Below are 14,975 nucleotides of genomic sequence, written 5' to 3'. Positions count from 1 at the left end.
GTATGCTGCATGCGCACCATCCACCACCGGCTGAGAATGCGAATGTGGAGAGAGAGAGAGAGATGAAGTGGGGGGGGGGGGGGGGGGGGGGGGTGGAGGGGATGTCGTCCCGTTCACACATACTGGCCCAAATGGGTATATATCTGCAGGCTGCTGGATAAAAAATATCGACATGACCAGCCCAGAGTGGCATTTCGAGGTGTGCCATCGCATATGCTCTGTACGCAGAGTATAGAGTGGAAACTAGGGCCACAGTCCATTGATCCGAAGCTGGCACCTTTAAAACTCTTTGATGTCTTGCGCCTACTATGGTAGATAAAGTGAAGCCAACTGTACATCCTGCATTTTCTGACACATGCAAATTTTCCTAGCCACACACAAGGTCGGGAAAGTCAAAGACTAGGGAGTAGGAAATTTGGCCAGGTTTTACAAAGTTAGGATAGGTATGCCGTGACAAAATTTGTGAAACAGCAGGTCTGAAACCCAGAAATAACGCACCACTGTGCCATGGCTAGGCGTTCCATACATACAACGTATCACACAGGATGACGTAATCACCCAACCTTCACATGGCGAGGTCTCAAGCCAAGAGTCATCTTTGCAACGCTGCTTACCCTCATTTTGCGGTTGGACACGATGGCGTGGAAGTTGTACCTGGGCAGCACGCCCTCCACCGGCTCACACAGGAACAGGCTGCGGGCACTGTACATGTACAGCACAGACGTGCAATCACAATAGCAACCAATACACGCGCGTACATGTACACGCACATGCCCAGCCGATCACATACGCAAGCGCCGAAGCCCCACGCACACACCCACACACACACACATGCATGCACCCACACACACACACACCCACAGGCATCATTGGTCCCTTGGTGTTCATCCTAAGGATGTTTGACTGTAGAAAGATAGCAAGCGGCAAGCAACAACAGCCCAGTCAGTGTCGTCAGGCAGACAAACCCACGCTGGTGATGAGCGAGTGACAACGGAGTCACAGGTGCGCCACAATCCTCATCAAACTGCACACACCAGAGATTCAAATTCTCGCGTAGCCAGCCGGCAAGGTGGCACTATCGCCACACATAGCGGTGCCACACACGGAGAGAGATTCCTCTCACACCCTCAGACTGCAAGGGACATGACGCCATGTCCCAGTGGAAAGAAACGTGCACGGATTTCCGCTGGTGTTCTGTGCCAGTCACGGAGCAAAGAAAGTCGATGTAATGAGCGAGGGATACCAGTGTTACAGGTGCGGAATCTCCATCAAGCTATACACCACAGGCAGAGTCAAACTCTCCACAAGGCTGGCTGCATGCTGCCAGCCTGAAAGTGGCACAATCGCCACACATAGCGGTGCCACACACGGAGAGACGTTCCTCTCACACCCTCAGATTGCAAGGGACATGACGCCATGTCCCAGTGGAAAGAAACGACGAAGACATTCTCTAATACGCATAGGACCAGGAGAAGCCACTCCACCGGCGCTCTCTGCCAGTCACGGAATGAAGAAAGGCGGTGTAATGAGCGAGGGATCCAGAGTTACAGGTAAGCAATCTCCATCACGCCACACATCACAGATTCAAACTCTCCACAGGGCTGACAGCATGAGCTGGCAGCCTGAAAGGTGGCACAATCGCCGCACATGGCGGTGCCACACACGGAGAGACATTCCTCTCACACCATCAGATTGTAAGAGACACATAGCCGTGTCCCAGTGAAAAGAAACATGCAAGCACATTCTCTGATACACATTGGGACAGGAGAAGACATTCCCAAGTCCCAGCATGACACAATAGTACGCAGATGTTCTGAAATGTATACTCATTAAATGGTGAGAAGATATTCCGTTGGCGCTCTCCGACCGTCACAGAATGAAGACAGGGGTGCCCGTCAACAGACAAAGTTGCCTCTCTCTCGTATGTAGTTAGACTACTCGCACGACTAGACTCGCAAGGAAGACCTTCTTTCCCACCGTGCGTCGCATGCAGCAACGCTGGTCACCTTCTCACAATACCTGTCCACTGTCAAGGAGGCACAAGGAGAAATTCTCAATTCGTGAACCGTTCAGCAGACTTTGCCACTAAGAACTACTGGGGAGGAAAAGGAGCCCCTCGCCCTGAATGGCAAAGCCCTGCCGATTTCGGGGTCAATTTCATTAACGATCCGTCGCCTGGATGGACCCGTTAATTTGGGCAAATGTACTTTGCATAGGATGACGGGCGGCAGGACATCTCGAAAGTGGCCAAGCTCACCACTACTTGGACAAACCATTGCCCGAGAGCAACTGTTGTCTCCATGCTGTCCGCAGAAGGCATTGACGAGCGGCAAATCATGGCTGTGACAGGTCACCGCAACGCCAGGAGCCTGTCCAGCTACTCCCGACCTACTGCAGCACAACAACGGTCAATGGCTGACATCCTTGACGGGAAGAAGTCATCTAAGCCAGCAGATCCACCAGTACATGCTCCGATCTTCACTGACAAGGAGATTGACTCCATTTTCAACGTGGATGACAGCCAGCCAGCCAACTGATTCACCAGTTAAGGATCCACTCTTTACTGAAAAGCAGATCGACTCCATTTTCAACGTGGATGACAGCCAGCCAGCCAACTGATTCACCAGTAAAGGATCCACTCTTTACTGAAAAGCAGGTCGACTCCATTTTCAACGTGGATGACATGTTCAAGCCGGACCAGGAAGACATGGATCCCTTCCTGGAGAGTGGATCAGAGCGGGAGCTCACCCAGCTGGAGTAGCCTCAGCCAACTCAAGTTCAATAGCAACAGCGGCCTGTCAATTATTGTGGTGCCAGTTTCATCAGTGCTACAGCAAACATTCAGTTATAATTTCCAGTACTGCACTACTATTGACAAGCTTCCGCAATGGCCCAGGATTGAGCAGCTCTGAGAGGTTTTATTCACGCGGCATAGCGCGCGTGCGGGCGATTTCCAGCCGAGGAACAGCAGCAGAACCAGGTGTTGCACAACACTATTATGCTTACTGTGTCAATGTATTTTGCACGCAATCTGTCACTTAATTATTATTTTATAATTTGTTAGGGGCCGTCCGTAAATATCGAACATTTTTCACAAAACGAAATAATTTCGTTAGGCGGTTGACCAATTTCGTTTCAGAAAACATTGATTCATGTACATGGCTGTTGTATATGCATGTATGTCAACATTTTTTACGTTCTGAGGGGGAGGGAGGGAGGGGTTGGGTCTAAACTAAAATAATTCGTTTGGTGAAAAAAGTTCGATATTTACGGACGGCCCCTTACTGCACTACTTGTACCGAAAGGGAAATTATTTTACGGGACATAAGCTTGCGTTCAGCAATTTTTTTAGCTTTTACTACACAAACCTCCGGTCACGGCTCATTTTCAGAATTGTGTCATTTGTTTGTGATGCAATACACCCCCCGACTGTGCACCCGACTGTGCACAAACCTGCACTGCAGCACACTGTCAACCCTACATCTCCAATGCATGCATGGAGCCGCGGTACATCGTGAAAACTACGGAATTCCGAAAACGAGCCGTGGCAGGTACCCAATCAGCAGCGCAGCATACTCTGCATCCTCTGCACTGTTGCTATCAGACAATGCATGGCAGTGAAATCAAGCACAGGAAAATGAGACAGACCGTGTAAACGCAATCTATCATAAACTTAGCTCGCTCCCCCATGGCATACTCTACTATCAACAAACGTTCCTTCCTTTGGTCTCTGAGTCGTGACCAGAGTGGCATTGTGTGCTGCTTCAACCCTCCCCCCCCCCCCCTCCTCCTCTCCTATCCCCCCCCCCCCCCCCCTATTTCACGCTACAGTGGAGATCGGATATAACGAGTCTAATGACCTTGCATATAACGACAGACTGGACACAATTCTGTTGCTCATGTCGTTTAGTAAGTCCTTTGTGAAGACCGGGTATAGTGACAGATCGAATATAGTGACATTCTGTTCTCTCCCGAAGGAGTGTCGTTATATCCAATCTCCACTGTATTGGGAGGTTATCGACATATCAAACTCTTCTTGTCAGGCTGCATGTGTGAGGCTCGCCTTCACAGAGAAAGTGGTACATACTGTATAAGCAGAAGTATTCGTCTGGAATTTAATTTCGTCTTTTTCGTCCAAGGAGCTTTCAGACTAAATTAAATGCCGGACTAATGTCGATTTGTCCAACTTTTCAATACACTCTTGTGATCCATGGACGAAAGTTACAACCGGACGAACTCCCTTTCTTTGGAGTTGGATGAAATTATTGACCGGCGAAACGTTCTGCCTGTACAGTAGGTCAACGATGCACGTACACACAAGCAAGACAGCACATGTACATGTACTAACTCTTCATTGTTCATGGCCGATATGAGCAGGGCGGACATCTTGTCCTGGCTGTTGTCCAGTGCGTACTCGACGGCATAGCGACCGGAGTCGTCACGACGACCCGTTGGTACCTTCTGTGTTATCAGAGTCTACAGTCACATCGCAAGAATAGGAAACAGACACACAGAGACGAGGACTAGAACAAGCTCAATGGAAATGGGAGTATGAAAAAATAATACTACCTCCGACAAGCGAAACTTGGCGCGCTTTTATACTTCAAATTACTCGAAAGAACTCACACTTTACAATCAAAACTAATGATTGACTCACCAAAATTCAACTTTGTATTGCTCAACAAGGACATTAGAGACATCTGTTAGGCTGAACAACTCTCCTCTGATTCAGAGATAGCAGTTTCTTCTGGAGAGGAATTGTTCCTGTTTTGAGACGAAAGTGCGACTAGAGCGGATTCAGTTGCAGCAAGTGCCTGTGTTGTAATCGCTCTGAAAATCTCGATGTCGCTCCTGTGTGCTGTGCTCGAGCCACGGTGTCGTAGTCGTTTCCGCCGCCACTATCCAGATTGACGTGGTAAGAACTGTGCAACACCTCCACAAGCGCCTGGACTCCAACTGTTTTGCAGGGTGTTCTCGCCAACTGTCCAAAATTGCCTGCAGCAATTCCTGGTGATTTTCCTTAGCCACCAGAGACGCATCGCTCTGGTGGCTGTTGAAAGACGCTAGGATTGTTTGGCATGGACGCATGGACTCTGTGCTGGCGGAGTGACCAAGAGGAGAGAGAGAGAGAACTCCTTGGTTTTGCATTGCAACGCGAAAGCACGACAATTCTCCTTCGCAGAATAGACGCGCGCACAGTTTTGCTGGTACACGATAGACACGATAGACATCGCTCTGGTGGCTGTTGAAAGACGCTAGGATTGTTTGGCATGGACGCATGGACTCTGTGCTGGCGGAGTGACCAAGAGGAGAGAGAGAGAACTCCTTGGTTTTGCATTGCAACGCGAAAGCACGACAATTCTCCTTCGCAGAATGGACGCGCGCACAGTTTTGCTGGTACACGATAGACACGCTTGCCTCTGACTAAGTCTGAGCCATGTGCCACTCACCAGCTCGTCGCTTGGCTTCCTGCACCCGGTTGCATGGAGCTACAAAGTACAAGTAGGTCGTACCTCACAGCCTTGTGAAGTACAATTGTAGTTTTGGTACCAACACAAACAAATTAAAAAAACACGCCAAGTTTCGCTTGTCGGAGGTAGTAATTTCTTTACTAGTTGAGGGAATGGAAAACGGAAAAATCTGAACTAGAAAAATTGACTGTCACCACCAGGACTCGACCCAGGGACCTTGGCTTGAGGCCAGCGATGCTCTGACCACTGAGTTATGGTTAAAAAATACAAGCCTTACTTCTGCCGCTTCCAGCGATCGACCCCGTGCGACGTAGTGAAGAAAGGTCTTGCCAGCCTCGTCCACCTGAGTAACGTCAATAGTGGCCAAGTTGAAAACGAGATCAAGCATAGCTTTCACCTACACACACACACACATGGCAGACATCATACAGGGGAGAAAATTGCACAAAGGTGGCTCGGGATATGGAAAAAGCAACTGACTTCTGTGATATTCATCAGTGTTCTGCCGTGATACGTGGATTTTCTCACTGGCAAGAAGCTAGTTTGCTAGCTGTACGAGTAAATATCGAGACAGTGTAACTTTCTGAGTTTGAGTTTCAGTGAAGTGCGATTTCAAAGACGGTGGGTCGAGCAGAGTAGTGCAAAATTCCAAGTAAAAGCAAAATAACTCTGCATGGAGTGTCAATGACTTGCACACCGCTTACTTCCAGCGGACACGTGAAAGTGCACAAACAGTGACACACACACACACACACACACACACACACACACACACACACACACGCACGCACGGCATACTCACCTCCAAACCCAGGGAAGACTTTTCCAGCAAGAAGAACAGAGCATTCTCGGCTGACCCTTTCTCCGCAATGAGTCGCTTGACCCGGCATTGGTGTAGAGCCTGTTCGTACGGAAGTCCTTCGTTCTGCCGAAGGCACTCCACCTGGGGAAGCGAAGACACACAAACATTACCACAGGGATTGTTGGAAGTGAATTATAAGGAGTGGTAGCAGGGGGAACCTCAGCCTGGGCTCCGTTACCCTGCTTATACGACAATGCATGGCATGCGCTCAATAAGCAGTGTAGAAATAATTAATTATCTCTTTAATTTACTTCAGTAACACTTCCACCACCACATTGAAAACAGCGTGGACATTGTTGAAAATTCCCCAGTCTAAGTGATGGATTGCCACTATCAACCGTGTAACAAGTTCAGTGAAGCTTGCCCTAACTGCCCTTGGTGCATCGGAAACTGTCCTGATACGACAGGATTCCGCTCGATACAGGTGTCCTGCGAACACAGGTTGTGCTTTAGTTCTGTAACAGGCTAGAGCACATACGGGCAGTCAAACCTGTACTTTCCCACCCACCTCCTGTAGGAAGGTTGCATCACTGTCGTCGTCAAACACATCCTGTGCCGACACGGTGTTGGACCTCTTGTCCGGACTTCCGGCTTGGTCACCGGCGGGTCGCGACGGCATTATGTTACGTGTCAGACGTGTTAGGCCTGACCATCGTCAAACACACACGCACGCGCACACACGCAAACAAAGAAACACGTGCACGCGTGTACACACACACACACATACGCGTACACATACACACACAACGTACGCACGCATGCACACATACACACACACAACCACACACACAGACAGTCACAGACAGTCACAAAAACACATATTATGCAAGAGCAAACCGCACGAGTGCATGACTGTACACATATACCAACACTGCAACCCCCCCCCCCCCCCCCCATTGAGCTCATTTTATAATATTTGTTTGAGTTTCAACAAGAAGCCAGTTGTAAAGTCAAGGGATTCCGTGTGCTGTTAGAGAGTGTGAGTCGGACACGCGGAGGCTGTGCACGCATGGTCACGTGTACTGGTTTCCTGCATTCATGCCTGGAGTAGTCTGGCTGTCATGTTCATTGTTGTGCTGTGTTACGGTCACGCGCGTCGGCATCTTAGTGCACGACAAAGCTGTCTGCTTACGCTCTCTTTGTACGCATCCATGTCAGGCGATAGAGCGGCCCTCATTTCCATGGGTCGACGTTTCACATGAGCCTTTTATGCCGCCCTGCTGTGCCTTTTATGTTGCCCTGCTGTGTTACATACCATGGTGCTTTTCCTTTCGGCCGAGTCTTCTTTTGTTAGTAAGTTGGAAACACAAGGTAGTATGCAATGCGAGTTGAGCCTGACGTGAAACAGTCTAGAATCCAGTAAAGCGAGCCAGACAGAGAGCTGGCCAGAGGCGAACATAACATGAGCCAGAGCACGCTAAAATATGACCACAGACCAAAAATTCGATTTTCAGTTTTTTGTTCAAAAATGATCAAACACACCTAATGTTCACTATCTGACAGTTTTGGATTGATCTGACATGTCTAAGTGGTGCTACAATGGTATTATATGCAGCACTGTTGAAATGGTGAAATTCTATGTACAGCAATGGGATTGTCATTTTTGCACACAGTTGATATGTCCATTGGTTCATCCTTTCTGGGTCAGTTCCTCTGTCCAGGGTCTTATAGCATGAGCTGACAGGTACTGCGCCACATCCAACATTTCTATAGGCACCGAGCTGGGTGTCCGAAATACCTCCTGTGTGGAGCACCATTGGAGAACCGCCAGCGAAAATACGGTCAACATCTGTAGATGGCTGAAGAAGTTGGCACTCCACGTCCTCTCCATCACATTCCACCTGTACTTTCAGATATACAGTATACACTGCTGCACACAGTTTTCCTCAACATACTTGACGTCGCACTCATATTCCCCACACCAAAGCCCATCTGCACACAGTTTTCTCCGCTCGCCAGAGAGTACTGCTTTCGCTGCCTACTGCTCGTGCTAGCGATGTTCCGCATAAGGTTACTCAAATTATCGACTTGAGCAAGTTGAAGCAGCAGAGTCCATCGATTGTTTTTGCACTTGCAACCAATACTGGCATTGTCCCGGATATGTGCAGCGATGTCCGTTCTGGCCAAATCATCGGCCGACTCACCTCCCAAGTCAGTGTCGATGCCAATCGCTTGCCAGGTTGTCATCAGAGTAGAATTCCTCGTCACTGCAGATCGTGGGACTACCAGCATCAATTATTTTACAGTCGATGAAAGTGTCACCCTCAAATGACTCGTCGCTGTAGCCATCATCGTCTTCCTTCTGTTTCCGACCCGAATCCTCAAAATATTTTATCCTGCGCATGGAGTGCGAGGATGTCGTCTTCTTCCGCTCCGCAGTACATTACTACTACTAGGCTCTTCCGTCGATACATCGATGACGATCAGTTTTAGGCGACTCAGCGCAACATGGAATACAAACTCAAACAAATAAACTTACTTGCAACAAAGAAATGCATCCGGAACAGTCCAGTCGACCGAGGAGAACAACAACAGCGACTCGTGTTGCACTGCATTTCGTATTTTTTGCCGCGGAATTCAAATCACGATTTTCTCGACTTTTTCCAAAAAAGCTGTGGTCATGTTTTAGCGTGCTCGGGCTCACATGGCGCAGTGAACAGTTTTGTGTAGTTATAGTCCGCAGCTTGAGCCTACATGTAGCAGCACCCCGCTGTGTCGGTGATGGGCAAGAAGAAGCAAGAGGCAAACAGCCAGCACGGCGTCCTTCAGTGAGGACATCCATGCATACGCGCCACCGGCTTGGCTTCTACCCCTTCTACAGCAGATGCAGGATGACAGCCGACGATGGGAGGAGGCAGGATTACAGCCGACGATGGGAGGATGCAGGATGACAGCCGACGATGGGAGGAGGCAGGATGACAGCCGACGACGGGAGGAGGCATTGCTGGATAAATTGCCAGTTCACCCACGACGTGATCCGGCGTCTTTTTCCGCCGATACAGACGAGCTGGGAGTCCAGCACCCCCATCGGATTTTCATAACATGGCGCAGTCAACAGGATTGTGTGTGTGTATAGTTCGCAGTTTGAACCTACGTGTAGTACCTCGTTGTGAGTGATGGGCGATGGGTGTTGTCTTCCGCTGATACGGACGAGCGTGTGTCCTGCACCCCCGTCGGGTTTTCTGACTCGCCTCACCCAGAGGTTAACGCTTGCGGGCGTATGACGAAGGAATCTATTAGCATTATTGGACGGGTGACCAACGCCAAGCCTCCCCCTGAGTTACACTCTAGAATCTCTCTGCACCATTTCTCTGGGTGGCGAGCCCGGTGGGAAGATTATGTCACCCTAATCCGATTGGACAGATTAAGTATCCGTATCCGTGAGCAGTAGGCACATTTGCGTACGTGCCTTACGAGTAACATGCGTGGCCACTCTGGAGCACGCCATTAATATTGGCTCGTGTGTGTGCGTGTCCGTCACGGATATGCTGGACGCCATCCATGGATTTCGCAGGAGCCAGTGCAACGTTGCCTTGGACAGTACAGTGTTTGCGGAGCGTCGGCAGGAGGCAGGCGAGTCGTTCGACGACTTCGTAGTGGCCCTCAACGCCTCTCCAAAGAATGCTGAACTTTGCGATTGCTGTATGGAGCAACAGATGGTTACCAGATATATGTGTGGGGTGCGTTGCTTGGAGACGTGCCGTAAGTTACTGCCTGTACACCCATGCCCCTCGTTTTAAAAATCTATCATGGATATCTGCCGTTCGCAGGAGGCAGCCGCCAAAGACAACGCCATCTTGTCAACCTCAAAGTCACCGGAGATTATGGTACAGGCAGCAAAGACTGAGGCAGAACCCCAAACCCGGCGCCAGTACTGTGGGGGCATCCTGCATTGTGGCACCAGGAATTGATTGGCACTTTTCCCTTACCCCCCCCCCCCCCCACACACACACACACAAAATCACATGTCGCTGCGGAAACGCATATCTTACAGAATGTGCCGTCTTTCGCACCCATTTCCTCCCCAAGCGAACACATAACAAAGCGTACCCTGGACGACACATTCCACCTGCTTTTAAGAGTTTGACAATATACGAGTACTGTACAACAGCCACCTAAATCTGAGCTGAAGTTGAAATTGAAATCATGATGTTTAGTTCACTGCCCGGGGGGGGGGGGGGGGCGTCACAGGCCCGGGGGGGAGGGGGGCGTCACAGGGCAGTGGGGGGGGGGGGGGGTGTCCCGCGGAGGAAAAAAAATCGGATTTTTCGGTCAACTGTGTTCTACAGGTGCTCTGGGCGGACGGACCATCCTGGATGAAAAGTGGTACATGACCATGGTCGTACTGACCGTGCTGTGTGTGACGTCCCTGCTACCACTCTCTCCCAAATGAACTACAGTGAAACCTGTCAAGAGACGTTCAAAACCTTGTCTCTGTTACCAGGTGGTCTCCTTATCCAGGGTCATTGGACTGGAAAAAATAGCATCCCTTGGTCCTGGTTGCAGTGGTCTTCTAGGACAGGTGGTCGCCTTATCAAAGCGGTCACCTTGACATGTTTTACTGAATACTAGTATCCATTAGAGGGATGGGCCACTTTTCACATTCGCTATGACCCGTAAGAGAAGGCGATTCGCACGCACTGTGAACATGCAGCACTGTACATCAGGTATGCCGGCTTCATGTCAGAACGCAGCTTTGTCTGTTTGTTTGTATGACTGTGTGTGTACGACTCAGGGGCGGATCCAGAGATCTCTACAGGGGGTTCCAGTTTAGCCAAAACTGAATAGCTGATACATGTACATGCATACTGGTTCCCAGTAGTACATCAGCAACATTTAGGGGATCCCCCCCCCCGGGATCCGCACCTGACTCTAAACAATATTCAACATCAACAACAATAACAACAACCACCCCTGCCCGTAAGTAGTCATTAACCCCTAGGCCCTGCCCACCCAATTCTTCCTCACTCTTTCTCCTTTCTTACACTATTATCTCTTATTGGCCACTGGCTATCGTGAGAATAAAGATTTGAAACCAATGTTCAGCAGCTGACTTACCCTTAAACAGCCCTTTCCTGCTCTTGGCTTTCTTGCCCTCATCGCTGATAGAGTATGATATAGCATTGGCACGCTGGTACTCGGTGATGGGAGCTAGCGTTGAGAACTGAGCAATCAAATGAGAGAGAGAGAGAGAGAGAGAGAGAGAGAGAGAGAGAGAGAGAGAGAGAGAGAGAGAGAGAGAGAGAGAGAGAGAGAGAGAGAGAGAGAGAGAGAGAGAGAGAGAGAGAGAGAGAGAGAGAGAGAGAGAGAGAGAGAGAAAGACAGACAGACACAGACAGACACAGACAGGCAGAGACAGAGAGATAGAGTTGGAGAGAGAGGCACACACACACGCATCCACATGGGTATAATTAGGGGCGAAAGTTGTCAGGCCGAGTTTGGGTGGAGAACTCGGATTTCCTCTGAAAGTTTGAAGTATTCGACCAGTATAATTATTATGTCATCTGTCTATTGCTGTATCAATGCATGGCCTAGACTTCAATCTCCACCCATTGCATGCTCTGCAAGTGTCGAATACAGAATAACAACATGTCAAGGTGATCAATCTGACAAGACGCGACCACCTTCCTCTGAGAACCACTACAAGAAGGAGCAAAGGAACAGACCCTGAGGATAGGGAGACTAACCACCCACACACAGCAACTACATTAGGAAGGTCTCCTAAATGGTCTGCTTAGACAGGTTTCACCGTACATGTAGAGGGAATTGTTCACCAGACCAGGGGCGTCGGACACGGTCGGTACGGTCACTGCTGCACCCATGCCAGGTGGCCAGGTGTTTATTTTGAGTCTCCACCCGCAACGCAAACACCCCCCCCCCCCCCAAAAACACACGCACGCACACACACACACACACACACACACACACACACACACACACACACACACACACACACGAAACACGGGGCTTCTGTTCCGAGTCGCATATAGCGTGCAAAGTTAGAGCGATGTTGGATGATGAACACTAGACATTGCTAGAATTTTAGCGTTCAACGGTACTCGCACCTAATACCCAAAATACCGTCGGTGTGGTATCGTTTCGACGATAGAAAGCTCTGTTTAGCGGGAGACCGGAACGGTAAGATTTCGACTAGGGTTACGTCAGAAGTCGATCGTTGTGTCAAAAACCGAAATGCTAACCATGTCTTGAAAACACACCAAAAACGGTACAGGTCGACGGTCGAAGTTAGCGTGAACGGTAAAATGCTAACCATGTCTTGAAAACACACCAAAAACGGTACAGGTCGACGGTCGAAGTTAGCGTGAACGGTAAAAAATGCTAACCAAACACACCAAAAACGGTACAGGTCGACGGTCGAAGTTAGCGTGAACGGTAAAATGCTAACCATGTCTTGAAATCACACCAAAAACGGTACAGGTCGACAGTCGAAGTTAGCGTGAACGGTAAAATGCTAACCATGTCTTGAAATCACACCAAAAACGGTACAGGTCGACGGTCGAAGTTAGCGTGAACGGTAAAATGCTAACCATGTCTTGAAATCACACCAAAAACGGTACAGGTCGACGGTCGAAGTTAGCGTGAACGGTAAAATGCTAACCATGTCTTGAAAACACACCAAAAACGGTACAGGTCGACGGTCGAAGTTAGCGTGAACGGTAAAATGCTAACCATGTCTTGAAATCACACCAAAAACGGTACAGGTCGACAGTCGAAGTTAGCGTGAACGGTAAAATGCTAACCATGTCTTGAAATCACACCAAAAACGGTACAGGTCGACGGTCGAAGTTAGCGTGAACGGTAAAATGCTAACCATGTCTTGAAAACACACCAAAAACGGTACAGGTCGACGGTCGAAGTTAGCGTGAACGGTAAAATGCTAACCATGTCTTGAAATCACACCAAAAACGGTACAGGTCGACGGTCGAAGTTAGCGTGAACGGTAAAATGCTAACCATGTCTTGAAATCACACCAAAAACGGTACAGGTCGACGGTCGAAGTTAGCGTGAACGGTAAAATGCTAACCATGTCTTGAAAACACACCAAAAACGGTACAGGTCGACGGTCGAAGTTAGCGTGAACGGTAAAATGCTAACCATGTCTTGAAATCACACCAAAAACGGTACAGGTCGACGGTCGAAGTTAGCGTGAACGGTAAAATGCTAACCATGTCTATTGACTGCGTGTGACACATTGTATAAACAAATCTCACCGCTCCTGATGGATCATCGTCATCCTCCTCTTCAACGATCACATCGAAGTCTACTGATGTTGCAGAAGAGGATGTGGCATTGCCGGATGATCCTGGCGCTGGGCATTGTCCTCCTCTGCCTCTGACTCCTCTTCTTTTCTTCCGCAGAGGGTTGTGAATTATTACGCTGCTCGTTGAGCTTGTGCTACCCGAGCTTTGACTGCCGCTGACACTACTAAATGCGCTGCCAGCGAGCGCCTCCCCTCCGGAAGACGACGACCGCGCCCCACTGCCTGGCCCTGGCCCTGGGCGATCGCTAGCGCTGTTGTGACGCGACTCGTCCGAGCAGCTCGCACCGCTGGTACTGGAGAAGTGCTGACGGAGAGCTGCCTGAATCCGTGACAGCTTGTTGTTCTCCGCTCCATCACCGGCGATCGCCGAATCCGCTGGGAAAGCACCGCCAGCCAGCTCTGCATCGGCAAAGCTACCGTCGTCCAGAACGGCACGACGATTAGCGGAAACGTAACTGCTGTCGGACGCAAAGCCAGCGCGCTGCTGCTGATCTTCATGATCGTTACCTGCTGCACCTGATCGTCCGCCAGCGGTCTCAAACGCGGCCGCCACGAAGCTCGTCTCTTCCATCTCGCAGCAGCTACAGCTAGCTGGTAGATAGAGATCCGTGCGTCTGCAACACGTCTTCCGACTCTCCACTCTAGGAACCTCACACTACTTAGTAGGCGACCTCCACTCTGTGTGCTGAACAATCGCTGGTGAAAAGGTTCTGGACACACGCAACGATCGCAGTGATCGGCAGCGATGATGTCCTTTGAAACCCCTCCGCGCTCCAGCACAGCAGGAGGATGGAAGAAGAGAAAAAAAGAAGAGGAGAAATCCTTGATCCTTGATCCTTCGCAGCATGAACGAAACACGCGTGGGCTGGACGTCTCGTGCGCCAGCTCCAGTAGCTAAACTAGACTAGAGCCGAGGTGATCATGGTGATCGATCGTGAGAGGCAACTGTTGCTCGTTCGAAACGCAACTGCACAAATAAATACTCAACAGGTCATGTTGAAGATCACCACACTGATTTCGGTAGCGTGATACGAATGCTGCATTATCATGATTATGCAGGTCAGGATAGGACAGAAGAAAGCAGACACCGCAAAGATCGGCTGCTGTAGTGAACGCTGACTACGTCCAGAGACCAGGAAAAATCCAATCCCAAAATATCGTGTCACATGAAAAGCAGGACGAGATGATTGAGCCACTCACGTGATTACACAAGTCGAAGTTTATTGGAATATTGGAGGGGGCTTGATGCTTTGTTCACTTCAGATTCAGAAGTGCATGGGGAATAAATAAAATTACTTGTTTCAAGTACATCTACACGATTAGTACAAGCAAGACAAGAAGTCAAGAACGCATCATACAC

At 49.5% G+C, this 14,975-nt stretch overlaps 1 protein-coding gene across 1 annotated transcript in view; it reads right to left on the bottom strand.

Annotated features, from left to right (window-relative positions):
* The window catches only part of LOC135811321 (uncharacterized), a 36,589-nt gene extending 21,840 nt beyond the window's left edge, over nucleotides 1–14,749 (bottom strand). The window contains exons 1-7 of the mRNA XM_065324545.1: nucleotides 13,566–14,749; nucleotides 11,392–11,497; nucleotides 6,842–6,978; nucleotides 6,274–6,414; nucleotides 5,749–5,868; nucleotides 4,349–4,476; nucleotides 615–702 (exon numbers count right to left, since the gene is read on the bottom strand). Coding sequence (XP_065180617.1) covers nucleotides 615–702; nucleotides 4,349–4,476; nucleotides 5,749–5,868; nucleotides 6,274–6,414; nucleotides 6,842–6,978; nucleotides 11,392–11,497; nucleotides 13,566–14,186 — 1,341 coding nt within the window. The 5' untranslated portion in view covers nucleotides 14,187–14,749. The remainder of the gene's footprint in view (nucleotides 1–614; nucleotides 703–4,348; nucleotides 4,477–5,748; nucleotides 5,869–6,273; nucleotides 6,415–6,841; nucleotides 6,979–11,391; nucleotides 11,498–13,565) is intronic.
* Nucleotides 14,750–14,975: the final 226 nt, after the last annotated feature.

The sequence above is a fragment of the Sycon ciliatum genome, chromosome 3 (assembly GCF_964019385.1).
Source record: "Sycon ciliatum chromosome 3, ocSycCili1.1, whole genome shotgun sequence".
NCBI classification, from domain to species: Eukaryota; Metazoa; Porifera; class Calcarea; order Leucosolenida; family Sycettidae; genus Sycon; species Sycon ciliatum.
Note: the sequence above shows the minus strand (reverse complement) of the source record. Positions and strands in the feature narration are given on the sequence as shown.